The sequence below is a fragment of the Tachypleus tridentatus genome, chromosome 2 (assembly GCF_004210375.1).
Source record: "Tachypleus tridentatus isolate NWPU-2018 chromosome 2, ASM421037v1, whole genome shotgun sequence".
NCBI classification, from domain to species: domain Eukaryota; kingdom Metazoa; phylum Arthropoda; class Merostomata; order Xiphosura; family Limulidae; genus Tachypleus; species Tachypleus tridentatus.
In genome coordinates, this window is record NC_134826.1 from 58,272,505 (window position 1) to 58,292,472 (window position 19,968).

A 19,968-nucleotide genomic window follows, 5' to 3' on the forward strand; every position below is an offset into this window, starting at 1 on the left:
TATAGGAGTGATGGTCTAATCCAACTGTTGAATGAGTTGGCAGTAGTACTATTAACTATTTGCCTTTTCTCTATTCTTTCACCTCAAAATCAGGAACAGCTAATGTAGATGTCTTTTGTGTGGTAACTTTGCTCGAACATACGAAACCAACCAACACACAAACAAAAGAAACATATATTTGAATATAACTATTTTTACTTAACACTGACTTGAAAAAATACTTAACCTATACTTTACACACGATGTGATATGAGAACGATGGGGTTTTGTGTGTGTGTATCTATGTTTTTGGTGAAGAATGTTTAGCCAAACAAGCCTGAATTGTTTCCGCTCAATCTGTGTTTACCAATAACATGATGTGTGTGTGTGTGGGGGGGAGAAGGGCTTTAACAAAATGTGGACCTTGCTGTTTACATAAAAAATTAAATGACTTACATCAATGTCCAGTGTTTACTAAAAATTAAACCTGAAGATGTGTACATTTTAGATATTTTCAAAATTTTTGATGATCCTTCGACACCCACCCTTGGGGATACGCTCCTGGCACTTAAGTATATTTATGCGATATAAGTGTTTCTAACAAATGCATGTTGTTTTTTATTTCAAGTTTTAGAAGTATAACCCGCTATTTGTATGTTTTTCGTCTTCTAGAGATTACCTTTCCAGAATATCACAAAGCTACCCAACGGAAAATATAAGACAAGTGGATTCATCTTTGAAATCATCAACCATCTGGCTCACTACTTTAACTTCAGGTATAAACACATTTTCATTTATTCGTACAGCTATCAAAAGAAACTAGAACTATTTTTTAAAAAAATACATTGATACATGTGTTATTGTCTACTGAGAAGAGTCCAAATACTTTTTTTGAAAAAAACAAAACAAAAAACAAGTACACAAAACAAACATTCCAAAGCACCATACTGAAAAAATAGACGTTTTATTTATTCGACATGATTGGAAGCCCTCTGAAAAGCCCTATATCACGTGTAATTAGAACAGTAACTAAAAAATAAAAACAGTTAGAAACTTCAACTTCCACAATTAGCCTATCTAAGTTGTTGAATCAAATCTAGAAGTACGTGTTTCTTGGTAGTATGAAATTTTATTTATCTAGATGGCTGAATCACATTTAGAAATTGCATTTCTCTTGATGGTATGAATCTATGTTTGTCTAAGAGTTAAAACAAACAAACTACAATATTAATGCTTGTATTATTTTTATTTTTGTTGCCCGGTTACATTGTTTAACCTTATTTAATTGTTGACACCCTATTTTTTTCATAATAATGGTTAAATTTGCTTTTACCCCCCCCATACTTTCTTCTTGAATAGTTAATGAAGAATAACAGTTGACTGTTCGAAACCACTCGCGTTTTTTCATGAATATTCTGTTATTGTTCTGAGATCAGCAACATAATATGCAAGAGGAGGACGGAGGGGGAGCTCCTCCAAATGGTCAACATGCTATGTACGTCAGAATGAATGTTCTAGAATTCTATTCGTGATAACTGTTAAAATAAACTTGATAAAGAATGTATGAGTAGCAATGTACTTTTTGATACTATGTATATTTGTATTTGTGTTCGGGTATCGAACCCGAAGTTTAGCGGTGTGACATCGCAAAGATACCGCTGTGCTATAAGGGGGCACTTAGCTTGGAGATATATGATTAACGTCTCATATACGTCGAATGAATGCAATTCCGTAATACTAATACTATTAATAATACTAATACCAGTACTACTACTACTACTACGTAGAATGGTGCTCATGGTAAATAAGGTAGGTCGGTGAGTGCGCTTATGTTTACTTTAGCGTATGTATTTAATCAGACTTGAAACATGGCAATTACTTTAAAGTAGACTTAAAAATGAGCTGTTTTCTCAATACAAGCGCAGCTGAATAGAACATCAGATAGCAATAGAAAAATGAATACGTATAGGTAAGGGAATATTATTACTGTCTACCAAACAGAGAAATGTAAGAAGTTTTCGAGAAATAAAAGTAAAGCTGTAGGTAATTGAACTCTTTAATTTGTTTTTTAACATTTTCCAAGTCTTTGTGCCGATTTATAAACTCGAGAACCTATGATTTACGATTTCTTGCCACAAACTCGATTCATTGACTTTGGGCTTGTTGTAAGACGATCCCATTCAAGTAGGAAAAAAAAAGAATTATTTCAAACATTGCGAGGAATACCATTAACTATTCCCTTTTCCTCTGATCAGTCACTACCAAACTATACAGGCGGCTATTTAAAACATAAACAAACAAAGTCAAGTTCAAAGAACGCGACTCAGCGATTTATATATTAGTTAGTTAGTTTTCTGAATTTCGCGCAAAGCTACATGAGGGCTATCTGCGCTAGCCGTCCCTAATTTAGCAGTGTAAGACTAGAGGGAAGGCAGCTAGTCATCACCACTTACAGTCAACTCTTGGGCTACTCTTTTACCAACGAATAGTGGGATTCACAATAACATTATAACGTCCCCACGGCTGAAAGGGTGAGCATTTTTGGTGTGACGGGGATTCGAACCAGAGACCCTCAGATTAAGAGTCGAGTGTCGTAGCCACCTGGTCATGGTATATGGAGTGAAGTAGTAGTGATTCTAAATAGTATACCATTACATGATAAAAATAACAATGTAATTATGTGTAATGTGTGATTACAAGAAAAACAATAATAAGTCGTTCTAAATAGCATATGATAGAGGATGTTATTTGTTTGAAGTTATACAATAGGCTACGTGTGCTCTGCATTCAACGGGTTTCTAGTGAGGCAAATAAGTAAGGCATATCATTACATGAAAAAAATAAAAAAGTAATTCTAAATAATATATCGTTGCCCGAAAAATCCAAAAAGTAGTTATAAGTAATACATAAAACGACTGACACTTTCTTTCATGAACTTGTAAGCTGTAATGTTAAACACTAAAATTTAGATTATTATCTGATATACTTTCAATTTTTTACTTATTGCATTTGAGTGATATCATTTTAAGCGCAGTTTTGATGTTGTTATTGTTGTTTATTAAATTTCACGGATGTTGCTCGAGGTGTATCTAAGTTAGTCGTTCCTAATTCAAAAATCAATAGTGCCAATCGCCAGTTTTCGAAATATGTACTAATGAAGAATGAGATTTATAGTACGTTAATAGGCGCATACGGCACGTGCGATGACGAATTTCGAGCTCGTGACCTGAATATTTCGAGCGCATTAAGCCCCGTCTGATAACTATCAACAGTGCCAAACGCGAAATATTTTGGGTATCGTAATCTGAAACATTACCGACATTCTTATAGCCATTCCCACGAGCCCAATGGATCGTGGTTTTTGTGGTAATCCACCGACCGAAAAGTTTAAAAAATTAAGTCATATCTGGCCTTCACGATAGGACGTACCTTCGGCTTTAATTAGGTATTTGCGCTACAATATATTTTTAAACCGCACAAAATTGCTTCAAAAGTTTGTGATAACTGAGGTTGTTCACACCGTGCTCACGCTTCAGGACGAGGAGTGTTTTCACAAATCGAAAATAAACTGCTCTTTGTTGAAATTTTAATAAAAGACAAAGAAAGGCGCAACTTAATATCATTTACGCTTTGATAACTTTATTATAAGTATTTATATAGTTAATATTAACGTTAAACAACAACTTGTTAATTAAAATAAAACATTTCCATACTTTGTGATAGAGTTTAACCCTAATAAACCAACTTTCCTGTTCCAGCTACAACATAGTGATACCCACAGACAACTCATTTGGGAAACTAGTAAAACACAATAATGGAACGGAGTCGTGGAATGGAATGATGAAGCTTCTTCTGGACAAAGTAAAAAAATTCTATTGTTATTGGTGTAGATATATTAGATAAAGTTGGTTTAGTTTTTATATACACGGTTACTATTGGATAAAGTTGAAGATTTTTTTGTCCACCTTGTTGTTACGTAGCTGCTAGCGGACAAGGCAAACGATACACCTTGTACATCAGTGGTGCACAAACTTTTTGAGTCAGGGGCCACAAACAAACTTCTTGTAACCGTTGGGGGCCACAAAAAAGTGAAGATTAAAATCGTCCCACAGTTGTTTCACACAAAATGGACATCACATTTAAGAACACACATATAATGATTACATCAAAGAGTTTGCACATTATTCTAAGAAATGTTATGATACGTCAACTGTCACAAAGTCAGTGCGATGGATGGAGCTGCATGTCATCTACGAGCTTGATGTTTGACGTTGAAAGATGCAAGACTGCTTTCAGATGATCATCAGTCAGCTGATTGCGAGTGTTGTTTTTGTTCAGTTTCAAATGCGAGAAAGCCTGTTCGCAGCAATACGTGCTGACAAACATGCTGGTGTGGACAAGTGCGTTCTCTTTCAGATTAGCAAATGTATCAGGCAACGTTTTGTAGAAGTCAAGCAAACTGAATTCTCGGTAACTAGCACGCAGTTCATCAGATGCCTGGAGATCAGTAAGTTCGAGCTGATATTCTGCTGACAAGTCATCCACTGACACACTGAACTGATCAGCAAAAACTTTTATCAACAATCTGCATTGGTCAAAGTCATGAAACCGTGAGTTGAAGGATTGAATTATGGTATCTAACTTTCCAACATAAACCTGTGTGTCAATGTCCTGATTCTTCTGTAGCTGTGACTGAAAAGTGGGAAAGTGCATAAAGTTGCCTGATGCTGTTTGCTGCCAGAACAACTACAACTTTGTCCTGAAAGCTGACACTTGATTTACAAGCTGACAGACAAGCTGATTTTTGCCTTGCAACTTCAAATTCAGATCATTCAAGTGTTGTGTCATGTCGACCAGAAAGATCAAATCAGCTTGCCATGCTGGATCAGCCATGGAAATAACTTCTGTGTCTTTGTTCTTGCTTCTGAGGAAATCTATCACCTCATCAATCAACTCCCAGAATCTTCTGAGCATCTTCCCTCGACTCAGCCAGCGTAGTTCACGGTGATACACAAGGCCACCATAGTCTGTATCAATTTCTTCAAGAAGACTTCGAAACTGGCGGTGATTGAACCCTCGTAATTTGATGAAATTAATGGTTTTCGTCACTAATGCCATCAGTGCCTGAAAACCAAGTTCTTTACTGCACAGGTTCTGTTGGTGAATAATACAGTGCAACTTCACCAACTGTCTTTTCTGTTTTCCTTGATGCTTTATCAACAGTGCTACCAGCCCGCTACTTTCTCCGGTCATAGCTGGTGCTCAATCAGTTGTCACATTTACCAGTTTCGTGAAATCCAATGAAACACTACTACACAGTCGTACTGTCTTCTCGAATAGAGCAGACCCAGTTGTCTGACCCTTTATGGAACCCATGCCGATTAATTCCTTTGTGATATCAAACGATGACGACACATCACGAACAAAAACTAGTAACTGTGCTGTTGAACTGATGTCAGTCGACTCGTCTGCTGCCAAAGAAAAGTAGACAAAGTTGGCTGCTCTATTTGTAAGTTGCCTTGTCACGTCTGCTGAGAGGTGTGAAATTCTTCGTTGAACTGTCATACGATTCAAAGCCAGCATATGTAGCTTGCGAACTGCTTCCGGACACAACTTTTCCGATGCAGTAATCATACATTGCTTGACAAAAACACCATCAGTGAACGGTCGGCCAGATTTCGCTATCATCAACGAAATATCGTAACTGGCCTCACATGCTGCTCCTAAATCTGCTGACTGCTTTGAGAAAACGTTCTGCTGGAGATTCAGCGACCGCCGCAGAGATTCAATTCGAGGGGTTCGTTCATCACCGACAACGTTGTGGAAATCTTTATGCTTCGACTCATAATGACACTTTATATTGGATACCTTCGCCACTGTTACTGTCGAATGACACAGCAGTTCTTCTGTTGTTGAACAAAACAGTATTGCCCAGTCCAATCATCATGAAACTGCCGGTTTTCGTCGTCAATTTTTCTTTTACGATTAGTTGCCATTTTTGTTACGAAATAATATCAAAATAGGGCTCGTAAGTATTTCGAGTAATAAATCTCGAAGAACAATTGGAAGGCGTGAGATTTCGTAATTACGGAAATATTATTAAATGCCTATGCATCGACGAGATTTGCTTATTAAATTTTCTTTATTGCTCGACACAAATATGGAGTTTTCCAGTATCTAATCTAATGCATATTTTTCTATAGCGCTTAATCTTCGCGCAGGCGCGAACTCTCTGTGTTTGACTTTCCCGTTGGACATCGCGGGCCACTCGGCGACTCGTCGCGGGCCGAACTTTTTGCACCACTGTCGTACATTAAATATATATATATATATCTACAGCTAATATTGTACAAACGACAATTGTTTGTATCTGTGTATATCATTGGTTAAGGAAAGGCATATTTCATTTTTGGATTTCAAGATGGCTGGCATGGGTGCTAAAACATTTATTAAAATAAAGTGGAGAACAACGTTTCGGCCTCCTTAGGTCATTTTCAGGTTAACAAAGAGAGAGTCCGCAACTGACCTTTGCCGGGCAAATGTCTTTACTGACAAATATGTAAACGTGTATGGGATTACAAATAGCGTTACAGTTAGATGTTAGTTTAAAAAAAATGCATGTTTTGAAGAAGTTAGCTTTACTTGAAGTAAAGATGTATTCTCGAGACGGCTGGTATGGGTATTGGTACTTTAATTAAAATAACGTACACAACAACGTTTTGACCTTCTTAGGTCACCTTCAGGTTGACAAAGAGAGTTTGCAACTGACCGTTGCCTAGCAAGTGTCTAAGTGACGAGGGTATAAACGGGTACAGAATTGTAGGGGTGTTGCAATAAGATGTTAGGCTATTAATTAGTATAGGTATAAATCTATCCCTTTATATTGGTTTAATTTTGATTTCAGTTCTTTTATAAGTAAGGCTTCATTGATTTTGCGTTTGCTTATATTTGTTTCCCTATTTAGTATCTGAATGTTTTTCTATGGTTATGTTGTGTTTATTTGGTTTGCAGCGTGCAAAAACGTGTGAAGGTTGTTGTTTTTTTCTCTTTGAATCTAGTTTCCATTTTTCTGCTCGTTTCTGCAATATAGAAGTCGTGGCAGTTATTGCATTGTATCTTATAAATAATATTGGTGTTTTATTTGTAAGTGTAGTTTTTACATAGTATGAACTTTAGTTTATGCCTGGATTTTGAACCCGGCAACGGTCAGTTAAAAACTATCTTTGTTGACCAAGATGACCTAAGAAGGTGAAAACGTTGTGTTCTATTCTTTTTTATTTTTAATGCCCATACTAACCGACTTCAGATACATTTTTACTTCAAGTGGGTTTGTCGTCATCACGAATATTTCATTTTTATCAATAATTCACAGTAGTTGTTGAACAAGCGTTGATGGTTTATTAATTAATTCGATTTTGGTTTACTTTATGATCTGCCTACCATGGGTATGGAAACCTGAGTGAGGGTTAAAATGTTTATTAAACAATATTATTTATATAGTAATGTGTTTATTTGACGTAAAAAAATCATACATTAAGACAGCTAGTTAGAATATATATTAGTTTAGAATTCTGGCTATTCTTTAGTGTTAAATAAAACTTTTACAAAAAGTCATAAATAGTCCAGATAATCACAACTTACATACAAGTCATTTATAGCCTAGTTGCTGTGCGCCATAAAGCACCAAACGACCCTTTCACTTCACACGTTTGCATGACTTGTGTGTGCGTGCGTGCGGATTTACGTGATGGGAAAATTTATGTAACAATTTGGAATTTTAGAAGTGCAATAAATTTAAAATCGATTCTGTTACAGTTTGATATGAAAATATGGCGAAATGACAGAACACTCAGTTATGCACAGACACGAAACTGCAGAAATGTTAAACTATGCATAGACGCGAAATATAAAACGTTCAGCTATATACAGAGAAACCTCGGTTATATACAGGCGCGAAATTTCAGCTTAGTTCGAATTTACCCGCTATTTCAAGAATATACTAGCCACATCGTACACTCAAAATAAGAACTAGTCAAAGCGACGACTTTTGAATAGTAAATCAGGTAGTCAATCGGTGCCAAAAAAGACTCTCCAAGTAGTCGCTAAAATCGATGACTACCTAATATGACTATTAAAGATTAGTCATTTTTACTATTGTGTAGTCGGAAAATAGTCAGGTAATGGTGGCGGGGATACCTGGCAGGTAATAAATTTGACTGCTCTATGATAGTCGTTATGACTTTCATTAGGTAGTCATTCTGACCAATGCTAACTACCTGACAATAGTCTCATTGCCTACCTGCAAACCACTACAAAATAGTCATGACATAGTCAGTGTGACCCTATTCGTCCAAGGAGCGGTTGTCATTATGACCATCCAACGACCATGGACGATAAGTCATGTTGACCCGGTCAGGACCACCTCTGCAATGTCACTGTAAGGTAAAGAGACCATCTTCAGTCAGTTGTGGTCAGCAGAACAGTCACTGAGCAGTCAACCCTACAACCATCTGATGATTCAACCTAAGTTCCAGTAACCTGCAACCATCCTGAAAAATATAAAATGCATTTTAGCAGCACCATTTTTATTCTAAACTGAACACAAGTGTACATCAATATACATGTACCAAAATAAAATTCAAAATGCAGCAACAATTTGAAAATAAACAACTGAACTTTACACTTTGTTTTTGAAAATTCACCCTGGATCAAATACACATGACAAGTTACTATTACCAGATCTAATCTAACCTTATAGCTTTGAACTCTTTCCTCTTCCTTTACCTTTGGACGTTTTGATAGATTTCCCACTGCTATGTTTTATGACATTCAAGAGATCAAGCAACAGAAGAACACATCTGTCTGCATCTTTTTCAGATTTGGTAACTTTCCTGGACTCATCATAGAGCTTCAGAACAACTCTTTCAACAAAGTTGAAAGTTTCTTTGAGGTTTGTTGGAAATGTAAAGTTGAAGATATAAAAACTCCCTATATACATCGTGAATGCTTCCACAAAATCTTCAGTGGCAAAAATATCAAAGCCATCAACATATAGTTTGAATTCCTGATCACAAACCTGAGAAATTGAACCACATTGAATGTATATACCACTCTCAGCAGGTTCCCTAACTTCAGTACCCACCATGATACTTTCACTTTCTTTCAGAAGAAACGGGATACCAAGAATGGCAATACTAGATGTAACATCAGGCATGTGTGAGGACTGTTTTGTAAGAAATGCTAGCAATGGATTATTTTCTGGTGATATGTTTCTGTCCTGTAGGTGAGAATATACTGAATCCTTATATTGAGAGAGAAAGTTGGACACTCCTTTTTCTGCATCATTTCCTAGCCGCTTAAATTCATTCAATAGCTGTGCTGATGATGCCACAAGGAAAGGATAATGCTCTACAAGTTCATTGACAGGAGTGTTGTCAATGACCAGTTTCCTACGATCATGCAGTTTTGTTCATAAGCAAGTCCACTTTACAAAGATCACCCTTTTATCTGCAATACAGACAAGTTTTCATCCATTCCTTGTGTTTTTCGGTGGAAGTTTCATCCTCCCCAACTGGCTTTTCACACAAGTATTGCTTTAATACATATAGCCTCTGTTCTGAGATGTGGTTTGGAGATGGGGTTTCATCTGTTGCAGTTTTCGTCTTTTTCTTTCTCTCTTGGACTATAGGCAATGATGAATCCTTCCGCTTTTTATTATTCTGGAATTTCTGACGAAGCTTCATCCTCCACTGCTCCTGCAATTAGAATTGACAGAATTAGTTCTATTGAGAATGAATAACGAAACTGCCTTGGTATAACTATAATTATTTTAAACAGTATTTCTTTTAAACCATTTTTGGCATTTTTCAGGTTTAATCTGAGAAACAAAGTAATACACATACTGGTTAATAAATCAGTTGTACGAGTTCATCTTGACAATGTATTCTCTTTAGCGTCAAATTAGTTGAGTTTCATCAGTTGAGTCATGTTACATCGTATACAAACAAAACAAACATTTCAAAGTATCAAAATAGTATTTTCCACAGTCCCTCCTTGGTAGATATATGTACTTATGTGTGTTTTAAAAAATATAACTTCACACAAATTTTCACTTGTTTCTTCACTAATATTATGCAACACAAAAAATGTCATTTAATTTATTTTGTAACTTTCCTGTTACGCACTTCAAGACGAATTTTATTGGGCTCATTGGCTTTTGGGCTCATAAAGTCAAATGTATGGATAAAAGAATATATTTGTGATGAAAATATATTTCACAACAAACATAACATAATGCACATGTGGATAGTACTTAGGTTTGGGGCATCTGACAGCTGAGGGTAGCGCTTAAATATTTCATCCACTACTTGATCATACTGCCTTGAAGTGGAATATTTGGAAAATAAAGGTTGGGCAGGCTATCACGTACAAATAAAGACATCTGAAGAGATATAGTTACACGCTTGTAATCAGAAATGGTACACATGGTATTCACTGTACAGCACTTACAAGGTATAGTTGGAAACCTCAGTTGTAGACTGCATTCAGTAAATGGAAGCGATCTTCTTTCTCAACAGGCTTCCATTGTGACAACAGCAAAACAGTAGATGTAGGCAGACATGACAAATTTTCCAGTTTAAAGGGTACTGGCCACGGCTTGAATGCTAAAATGCTGACCATAGAAAATATCAAATAGTTCAAAACACTTACAAATTGGGGTTGACTGTTTGCAATGAAATACTAACTATGGTCTAATTGTCTCAAGTGAAAGATGAAACTATTTCTCCAACAGATTGAAGGATCTGTTTGACATTCCTTAGGACATATTCTACCATGATGATATGAACTGAATTTGCTAAGTACTGGGACCGGGTGAAGATGCACTCTGCTTGCTTGAAGACACTTCAGGGTTTGGTGGATTTTGGTCAAAAATACATTTTTAACGGGTCTAAATTTATAATAAGAAATTAACAACCGTAATTGTGCTATGTTGAATAATGTATATTGAACAATTTTACTTCTTTTCTTCGGAATAAAGTTTCCGCAGAGCGATTTCCAATGACAACATAAATGATTATAATCACTCAAATTTAAACGGGTTGTGCATTCTTACAAACGACTCACCACAACAGCTATCTCTCCATCAAAGGCCCCAGCATTAGAAACCAGAGAAACGCGCAACTTTGCTCGTGGTTTTGGAATGTCAGACAATTGAACATCCACTCAGTCTTCCATGTACGCTTGAGCTGACAATTTGGTAGCATCTACATCCAGATTTAGATTGTCAGAAATGTTACTGGGCAACAATCCCAGATCATCCACTGACACCACAATTTGTTTTCATTGTAGGTAATGTGATAGGATAAAACCATCTCTCTGGAATCTAAAAGTATGGAACTGATCAAAAATGATTTATATGTATACACATGCAGAAAAGTTATCATTGAAGAACAACTACAAAACAACAAAAAATATATTAAATTTCCATAAATTTAACATCAGCAGGACTGGTATATATCAGCTAAATAAGTAATTTGGTTTTTTCCCTAAAAATAGTAGTCTTTAAAAGGTGAAAGCAAATATAAGTAGTCTGACCTTAATAGATGGTGATGATAGTAGCGATTTTGGTGCAAATATGCATGATACATATTAATATGACACAAGTTCTCTCTGAAAATTTTGATGAAATTTGTCACAAAAAGGCAGAAACAAATTTACATAAAATATGTCAAATCCTTTGATACAATTTGTCACTGGAAGGTACACACCAAGTTACATCAAATAGGTTAAAATTTACCACTGATTACAAAGTTCTGTTTAAAATTTGTTAACATTCAGTCGACACGAATGTAGTGACGTAGGATGATCATATTTTTACCTTTGTTCACATAACAAGGCAATGGGTAATGATCATAAAGATATGGAATGCTCAGAAGCTCATAGCTTCTCATTGGCTTTACAATGTAAGCATGAAGATGCCTGTGATAATCAACAGTTTGGTATCTTTGACAATACAAAAAAGGTTTTCCCCAAAGAACAAAGCAACAGATCACTGAAGAAAATTGAAGACTGTCGAATTCGTAGCTACTGACAACCATTGTCTCTGTGTTGTATGTGAAGCAGTTGACTGTACAACCTGATGCTTTAGTGACAAAATCGCCTTCCCCAACAAATGCTCTGACAATGTTTCACTCTTCTCCGAGTGAATTCACAGGCACTCTGACAGGATTAGTATGGTCAAAGGCATCTATTCCAAGAAATCCATTGCTTTCCAAATGTGAACAGAGTTTATACTGGTGTCTTATTGCCATTGTTTTGACTAGATTCCTCCTGTTTTTGGTACGTCTTGCAACATAAAAAAAAAACTATGTTTGGCCTCAAATCTCATGGTCTACACATTCCTCAGTGGATCAAATTTGCGGGTCATATCTGGGTAATGCAAAGTAAAATGTCTCTTTGGCTTGAGAGTTCTACTTGGAAATTCTTTTTCATAAAGAGAATGGAACTGTTGTATCACATCATTTAAGAATTCAATGCTTGCATATGACATTGATGGACACATTATAAATTCTACCATATCCAGCAGAGCCAACAGAACTTCCCATTTGTTGTTGCCTTGTGGCACTGAATCACCCACCAGTAATGGAAATAACCTTAAGAGACACCAAACTTGCACAGCTTTTTGTTAATGTGTATAGACCATCTCAAAATAACAAGCTCAAGCCTATTGATTTTATCAGTTCCTTTGCAGTGGAACTCCTTCACTCTGCCTGCAAGGTACTGAAGTCTGAAGTATCCAAACAAGACATACCGATCTATGAGTAAAATTGAAATTTCTGACACCAAGCCAGATTCAAAAAGGTCAGGTGTTAGAGCATTTGCCACATAAAATTGCTGCAGAACGTTCAGGGGCGATCTTTTTTTAACCCCATATGTACTTGACAAAGTTGGTTCAGTTTCGACCATTGCAACTTGGTAATTATAGGATGCAATAGATCTCTCTAGACATTTTGAAATATCAGTCAACTTCCTTAAATCATCCCGAGTTACCATGCAGAATCTACATGATCTGAGAGCAGAAAATGATTAAAGAAACCCTCCAATAGCATGGCTTCCCAAATTATCTGCACCAACAATAAGAGGTGCACCTCTGAATTTGAATGTCCCTCTGGTTTGACAATGTCAATACCAATGTTTTCAAGAACAAATAGTTCTTCAATCAAAGGTCTCATTACTGTATTTAGCTCATGTTTTATTTTTACATTTTGGTTCTTCACCAAGATTGCTAAGAATATACAATGAAGCTGAGATCTCAAAGCAGGTTCAATATTGCCTAACGGATAGTAGAAAGCAGCATATTTGTAAGCAGGAGCTCTTATTCCAGCCTGGTTCACAGCTGTAAACTCAAAGTAGAGAATGATTTGAAGGGCAGTTTCTTGCCAGAATGGATAGTTTTTGAAATGTTCACCATCAACGACATCTCTAAGACAATAATCAGCTGACTGGCGAGGATAAACAACCTGACTAAAAATATCATCATATTTAAGTAAACACTTCAGAGTATCTAATAAAGAAACATACTGCATTGTGTTCCGTTTCCCATCACCAGTAATTCCCAGGCCATACTCAACAGGTTTTACAAATGTCATATTATCTTCAATATAAGACTGGAAATTATTGTGGTCAGTGAAATTTTCAATCATGGAATGAAAGTCAAGACTTTCTTTGTTGTAAGCTTCCATCACTGCAACTATACTATTTCTAGGAACCCCCTCACTGATCAATGTTCTTTTTTGGTTTGGAATAAATGTTTATCTTTGGCAGCCATAAAAGAACAGGACAAATTTAAAACATTACTTGTAGTCTTGTAAGTAACTTTTTCATTTTCACGCAGCTGCAGAATTGTTTTAGCTAAGGTTCTTTGCTTGTCTGTGACAACCATCTCCTTATTACCATCAATTGCCTCATCACTGTCAGAGTTTTTATACCTCTGTTCCATAAAGTACTCGACACATTCACCACCAGCTTCATTATCATGCATACTGGTAGTAGCAAACCATTCATGCTTTTTATTTATATGTCTTTTCAAACATCTGATGCTTTTGAACGGTCGTTCACATCCATTAACCCCACATGGGACAACAAATCCAGGCTCATGCTCATGAACCAAAGAAAAATGTGAAAGAAGCTTACTAAAATGCCTAACCTTATAATTACATTTAATGCAAGGGAAAATATTGAAAACGTCTGACTGTTCTGTCATGTTTAACTCCAAAGTTTACCAAACTTCACAGTGTCACGGGTTTTCACTCTGGAACGTAAAATGTATCATTTATTTAACTAAATTTAATGATAAATGTCAACAATAACAACTAGCAAATGTCGGTCACCCACGAACCGATGGTGTATCCTCGGACTTGCCCTCAATCTAACGAACAAAAACGCATTTTATAATGTAAATTCTTGCCACAACCCCTTCCCCCCGGGAGGTGGCCAAAAACATTCATTGGCCAGATCTCAACCCAACTAACATATTCACCAAATTGGACAGAAATCCGAAAGGAATTGTGGATTTTAGAGTGAACACAAGGAAATCTCTGCAGACGTATATGCATGCTGATGCGTTATCTATAGTATCCCCCGATTTTTGTAAGGGTATACAATATTTATTGTTTTAACTACACAACTCGGTTGCTCATGACTCGATGCAATATTCTCCGCATCTTACATTTCTCTCACCGGTATGGATGTGGTATGGATTATGGAAGGGACACTAAGAAAGTTCCCTGGGAGCAAAGAAGGGAGAGGGGTTGGGGGAGTATTTTGCAGGATCACAGACCTTCTATTCATAGTGTACGGCCTGGCGCTGGCTCCTATCTCGCACCATTCGATTTCAAAGTATAGAGTTTAAAAATTTAAATACATTTTGTACCTAACGAGATTTTTAGATAGTTTGGAATATTAAATTAAAGAAACACACATTAAACACAATATATGTTTCACTTTTTCGCTGTTTCCAAATGATTTGTCTTTCCACCCCCATTTGTAACTCTATTGTTGGCTGTGTCAGTGGATCCCGCCATAGTACACACGTCGCATAAAGTGTGTACGCTTTAGCATTTGTAGCTCTGCTGATTTATTAAAAATAAGGATTTATTATTTACGTATTATCGTATGTCATCTTTCATTATCAAAGATCTACAAAATATTAACAGACAAGGTCCTTTTTAATGAGTATACAACTTTCATCTGTGTAGCGGTGGCCGTAACAAATCTTTTCAGCAGCGGTGTAGTTAGCGCTAAATGTAACAGAGTAGCAACATGGATCATTGCGGGTCTTTGATTCTACCACAGGATATGCATTGAAGATACCAAATATGTGCATTGGTGATGTCAAGACTGAGGAATGTTTACGATTTCATACTTGCTTCATAGCATTACCCAAATATAAATATTCCTACTCTACTACTACTAGACTACAGTAGTACAGACCTACACAATGTAACGGGCAACCATCCTTGTTTAGACATAACGAGTTGTACAAAAACATACGAATGGATTCACTTCAGCTAATCTAGAAAGTTAGACATTCGTATTCTTATATTGTTTTATTGAAACATGGTACAGGAAAATAAGACATAAACGATTAATATTTACCTGGATTTCTTCTTTCCGTTATCTGCGCGGTTGCATAGCAATTGTGCAATGGCAGCCCAAGTTTCGGTCATTATAAATTCTGTAAACGTCATATGTAATTCTCCAGTGTGCGATAAAATATTGCTGTGTGTGATTCTCCCTCCCCCGTCCCCTTTGGGTTTATAGTGTCATCCCTACCTTCGGCTGCCGCTAAGGAGTGGACCGTGCCGTCTTCACTACCCCCCCCCCCCCTTGTGTATGTATTGTTGTATGTGAGCCCCTAAATTCCCACTCGACCACCTTGAGAAATGATCAACCTCTTTCCACAAATAACACATACAGCCCTCCTTGCACAAGGAACTCCCGCCTTCAGATAAACTCGACCTGGTACACCCCTCTGGAAAAGAGATAAAAAACTAAACTAAACTAACGTGGCAGGGGTTCAGTTTAGAGAGAGAGAAATCAGAAGAGTTCTCTCCCCAACTGGGGTGTTCAGGAACTTTGCAGTTCCTCTTCGTCCCCTTACATGAGAAATGTTTTAAGATATTCGTGGAACTTTATTTTTAACATTTCAAAAAAAAAAAAGTGTAGTGATGTATTTGTGAGTGAGAGGAAGGACGGGAGAACTGGACGAAAGCAGCGAAAGTGAAGTGAGCCAAACCTTGGCTCGAGGATGGAGTACACTGGCGGCTGGCGAATTGGTTTTTAAAATTTACTGTAATTGAATAGATACCCTTGACTGGGAAAACGGCCCTTTTCAGAATGAGGCTGGGACCTACAGGTCCGATGCCAGAGATTTTGCTGTGGGGGGAAACGGGAGTGCCCCGAGAAAACCCACTTTCACGGCCTGGGCGCCGAATAATCTACCCCGACCGTGCCCGGAAGTAGCTGGGAAAGAAAAACAAACAAACACAAAATTAAAAAAAAAAAAAAAACTGATGAACTACGTTGATGGTGTACGTGGGAACTGTTAGCTGCAGTCTTGTAGATCGGGTGGTAACTTCATCATGAACTTGTTTCCACACTTGAAGCCCATTGGTGCAACTGAGAAACGTGGTCTTGGTGGTGGAACTACTGGCTGTTCTTCGGTGAGTTTTTCTTCGCTGGTCTGTGATGCTTTGTTTCTTCTCGAGATTTTGGTTTGAGTTTTCTGCGTGGAGGTAGTTTGATTTTCAGTTTGTGCTGTCGCGTCGATGGTTATCTTCGTAATGGTTTGGGTCTGGCTGGTTGTTGAATTCTGCGGAACTAGGATTGAAGTCTGGCAGGAACTGTCCTTTTTCTTTCTTGATCTACTGGAATTTGGCGTGTTGCTAACAATGGGTGTTGTCTTCTTCTGAGTCGGGTTGTCTGAATCCGTCTTCATGTTTCTTCTAATACGGTCTGGACTCGGCGGTATTTTGGTATTTTCCTGTTGGAATATTTCCGTTGGTTGTTTGCGATATCTGGGTGCTTGGTTTGAACCATTCTTGAGTGGTCGTCGATGTGGGCGTTCGGCTCTAAAATGAAATATATGATAATAGCAGCGATCTCGTAAAATACAGTCGGCACTGTACTTCGATGTTGTCACTATCTTCATGAAGTGTGTGGGATGATTACTGTTCTTAGAATAAATTCGATGAACTGCGTATACCTTGGCTTGTATTTGGGGTTCTATGGTTTGTCTAATTTCTTCTGGTTGAATTGATGGGTCGACGCCCCCTGAGGAATACAGAATAAAGATTGACTGGACTTTTCGTAGGGGAACAACTTACTTTAAATTCAGTGTTCCATGGCTGGCACAGATAGGTTTGGTCTGCAGTAGTAGCTGGTTGGATGAAGATTCCTCCCCGGCGTAAAATACGGGTCCTGGACGGTTCGATGGTTGCCCCAGGCTTGGCTCGGGCGATCAACATGGCGACTTGGTACGGCGTGAGGTTCGGCGGTAAGCCGTCGACGATTACAGGCGGCACTAACGGCCTGACTGGCGAGGATGAACGTTTCGTTCTGAATAGCATATTGGCACGTCTGACTTGCTCGGTGGCTAGCTCAGGTCCTCCTAACTCGGAAAAGAGATAGTCTCGCTCGCGCCTAATGTAGCTACTTTCCATTTGCACTCGATTTGCGTTGCGGACCACCAGACGAATCGGATGCATTTCCCGCACGTGTAGTGTCAGTGCGAGTGTTAACCACGTGGGGAAAGCTTATTTCAGTCATAACTTAGATCGTTGTGGATTGTAATAATAAATGTATTGATTATTTGATTTCATATTCGAATATTCCAACACACTCACACAACAATATAAAAACACAATTGTCAAATAAAACAGTGAAGAAATAGTAGTGGTCGATAAATAAGATTTATTTAGGTAGGACTTATTTTGTGTGAAAGAAATTCCCCCCCCCAAAAAAAAAGTAAATAAATAAATAAATTCTTGCAAAGTTTAGCCCTGGTCACGTTTCAGTTGTTGTATTTATGTAACAAAATGCATGTATACAGCCATTTGTTTGAACTGCACCTTAATAATATAAGAAACATCAAGGGTGTCAGTTTATGAGTTCATGCTGCCTATGGGGTTGGTCTTCCTCACCACAAAGTAGTCCTTAAGACTAGCATAGCAGTGTTGCTACGAAGTAGTCAATGTGACTGGGAAGTGGTAAAACAGACTGAGACATGGTCATTCTGACTGGGAAGTAGTTAAACTGACTAATTGCTTAAATTGACTAAGAGTCACTCAAATTGATTAAGAGTCAGTCAATCTGACTAGTAATAGATCATCGTTACTATTTAATAGTCAATTTTATATCCACGACTACAAAATGATAGTCATCTTGCTTATTGATACATTTCAGATAGGCAATTTGACAGCGACCACGATATCTCTAGAGCAGAAAATAGACATGACTATGCCCTGGAAATCGAAATGAACAACTTTTATATAGAGTGTATATGCCCTATCCAGTGCCAACGATCTCTTACGGTCAATAACAGGGTTCTTAGGCTGACTGAATATACAAAACATAGAAGTGGCTGAAACGTTGTGCCTATTAACGAATTGCTTATATGTTGAATTTCGTTTATAGCTACTAGAGGGCCACCTCCGCTAGTAGTTCCTAATTTTGAAGTGATAAACTGGAGGATTTGTTTTTGTTTTAAATTTCGCGCAAAGCTACATGAGGGCTATCTGCGCTAGCCGTCCTTAATTTAGCAGTGTAAGACTAGAGGAAAGGCACCTAGTCATCACCACCCACCGCCAACTCTTGGGTTACCATTTTCCCAACGAATAGTGAGATTGACAGTCACTTTATAACGCCACCACGGCTGAATGGGCGAGCATGTTTGGTGTGACGAGAATTGGAACCCGCGACCCTCGGATTATGAGTCGAGTGCCTTAATCATCTGGCCATGCCGGGCCAAAGTAGAGGGAGGGCACCTACTTAACATCATCCACCGTTCGACTACTTTTTTACTAACTAATATTTGTGACTGATCGTCACGTCTTTATGCCTCCACGGCTGAAAGGGCGAACATGTTCAGTGACAGATTTCGATCCCGTGACCTGTAACCAACTAAATTATTTGTTTTTTTTTTTTTTAAATTAAGCATATAGCTACACAATTGGCAGTTTGTATTCTGACCACCACTGATATTGAAACCCGGTTTCTAGCAATGTGAAACCGCATACACGCCGCTGTGCCACTGGAGGCACAACCAAATGGTGGAGTGTTCAGAAATATACACTCAGTGGTAATGATGTATATATATATATCAAATAGAAATAATTGTATGTGTGTGTATATATATATATACAATAGAATTATATGTGTGTATAATGGAAACGCACACACACTCATATGTATAATATAAATAATATGAATTTATCCAACTGTTTATAAGTACATACATTTCTACTTACTGTTATTGCAATATATATTATATCAGCTTTAAATATCCTTTGTGGATAGCTAAACTGATGGAGTTTATTTGAATTGCTATAAGAACAAACACTATGTGAAATTTCGCAAAGGGTTTGTTCATAATCAATAATTAAAAAAAAATTATATTAAACTGGAAAGATATCTACTATATTAATGTTAGAAATTTGGTTGTTACCATGTCGACACGAGTTCATATCTTCAATGAAGACACATAGTTTAGATACCAGTAGTTTGGTTGTTACCATGTCAACAAAGTTTTACGTTGTTATTAAATAAATATTATATATATTAATTATTTTTATTTGGGTTTTATCTCTAGCTTTTTAAAGAAAGCCAAATTCTTTATTTATTTTGAAAATGCATTACGACATGTTTTTAAAAATTAAAACAAATTTTAAAAATTACCAAATATGATAACAACACTGTGTAAGTAGTATT

At 37.2% G+C, this 19,968-nt stretch overlaps 2 protein-coding genes across 2 annotated transcripts in view; one reads left to right on the forward strand and one right to left on the reverse strand.

The window, feature by feature from the left end:
• Positions 1-19,968, forward strand: part of LOC143245506 (glutamate receptor ionotropic, delta-1-like) — a 49,460-nt gene that overhangs the window by 15,729 nt on the left and 13,763 nt on the right. Inside the window, exons 3-4 of the mRNA XM_076491869.1 lie at positions 652-755; positions 3,738-3,840. Of these exons, the coding sequence (XP_076347984.1) occupies positions 652-755; positions 3,738-3,840 (207 nt within the window). The remainder of the gene's footprint in view (positions 1-651; positions 756-3,737; positions 3,841-19,968) is intronic.
• Positions 8,560-15,766, reverse strand: LOC143235658 (uncharacterized). Its single transcript, XM_076473884.1, has 2 exons — positions 15,637-15,766; positions 8,560-9,734 (listed from the first exon to the last, which is right to left on the reverse strand). The coding sequence occupies exon 2, from the start codon at positions 9,191-9,193 to the stop codon at positions 8,732-8,734; it is 462 nt and encodes a 153-aa protein (XP_076329999.1). The 5' UTR covers positions 9,194-9,734; positions 15,637-15,766; the 3' UTR covers positions 8,560-8,731.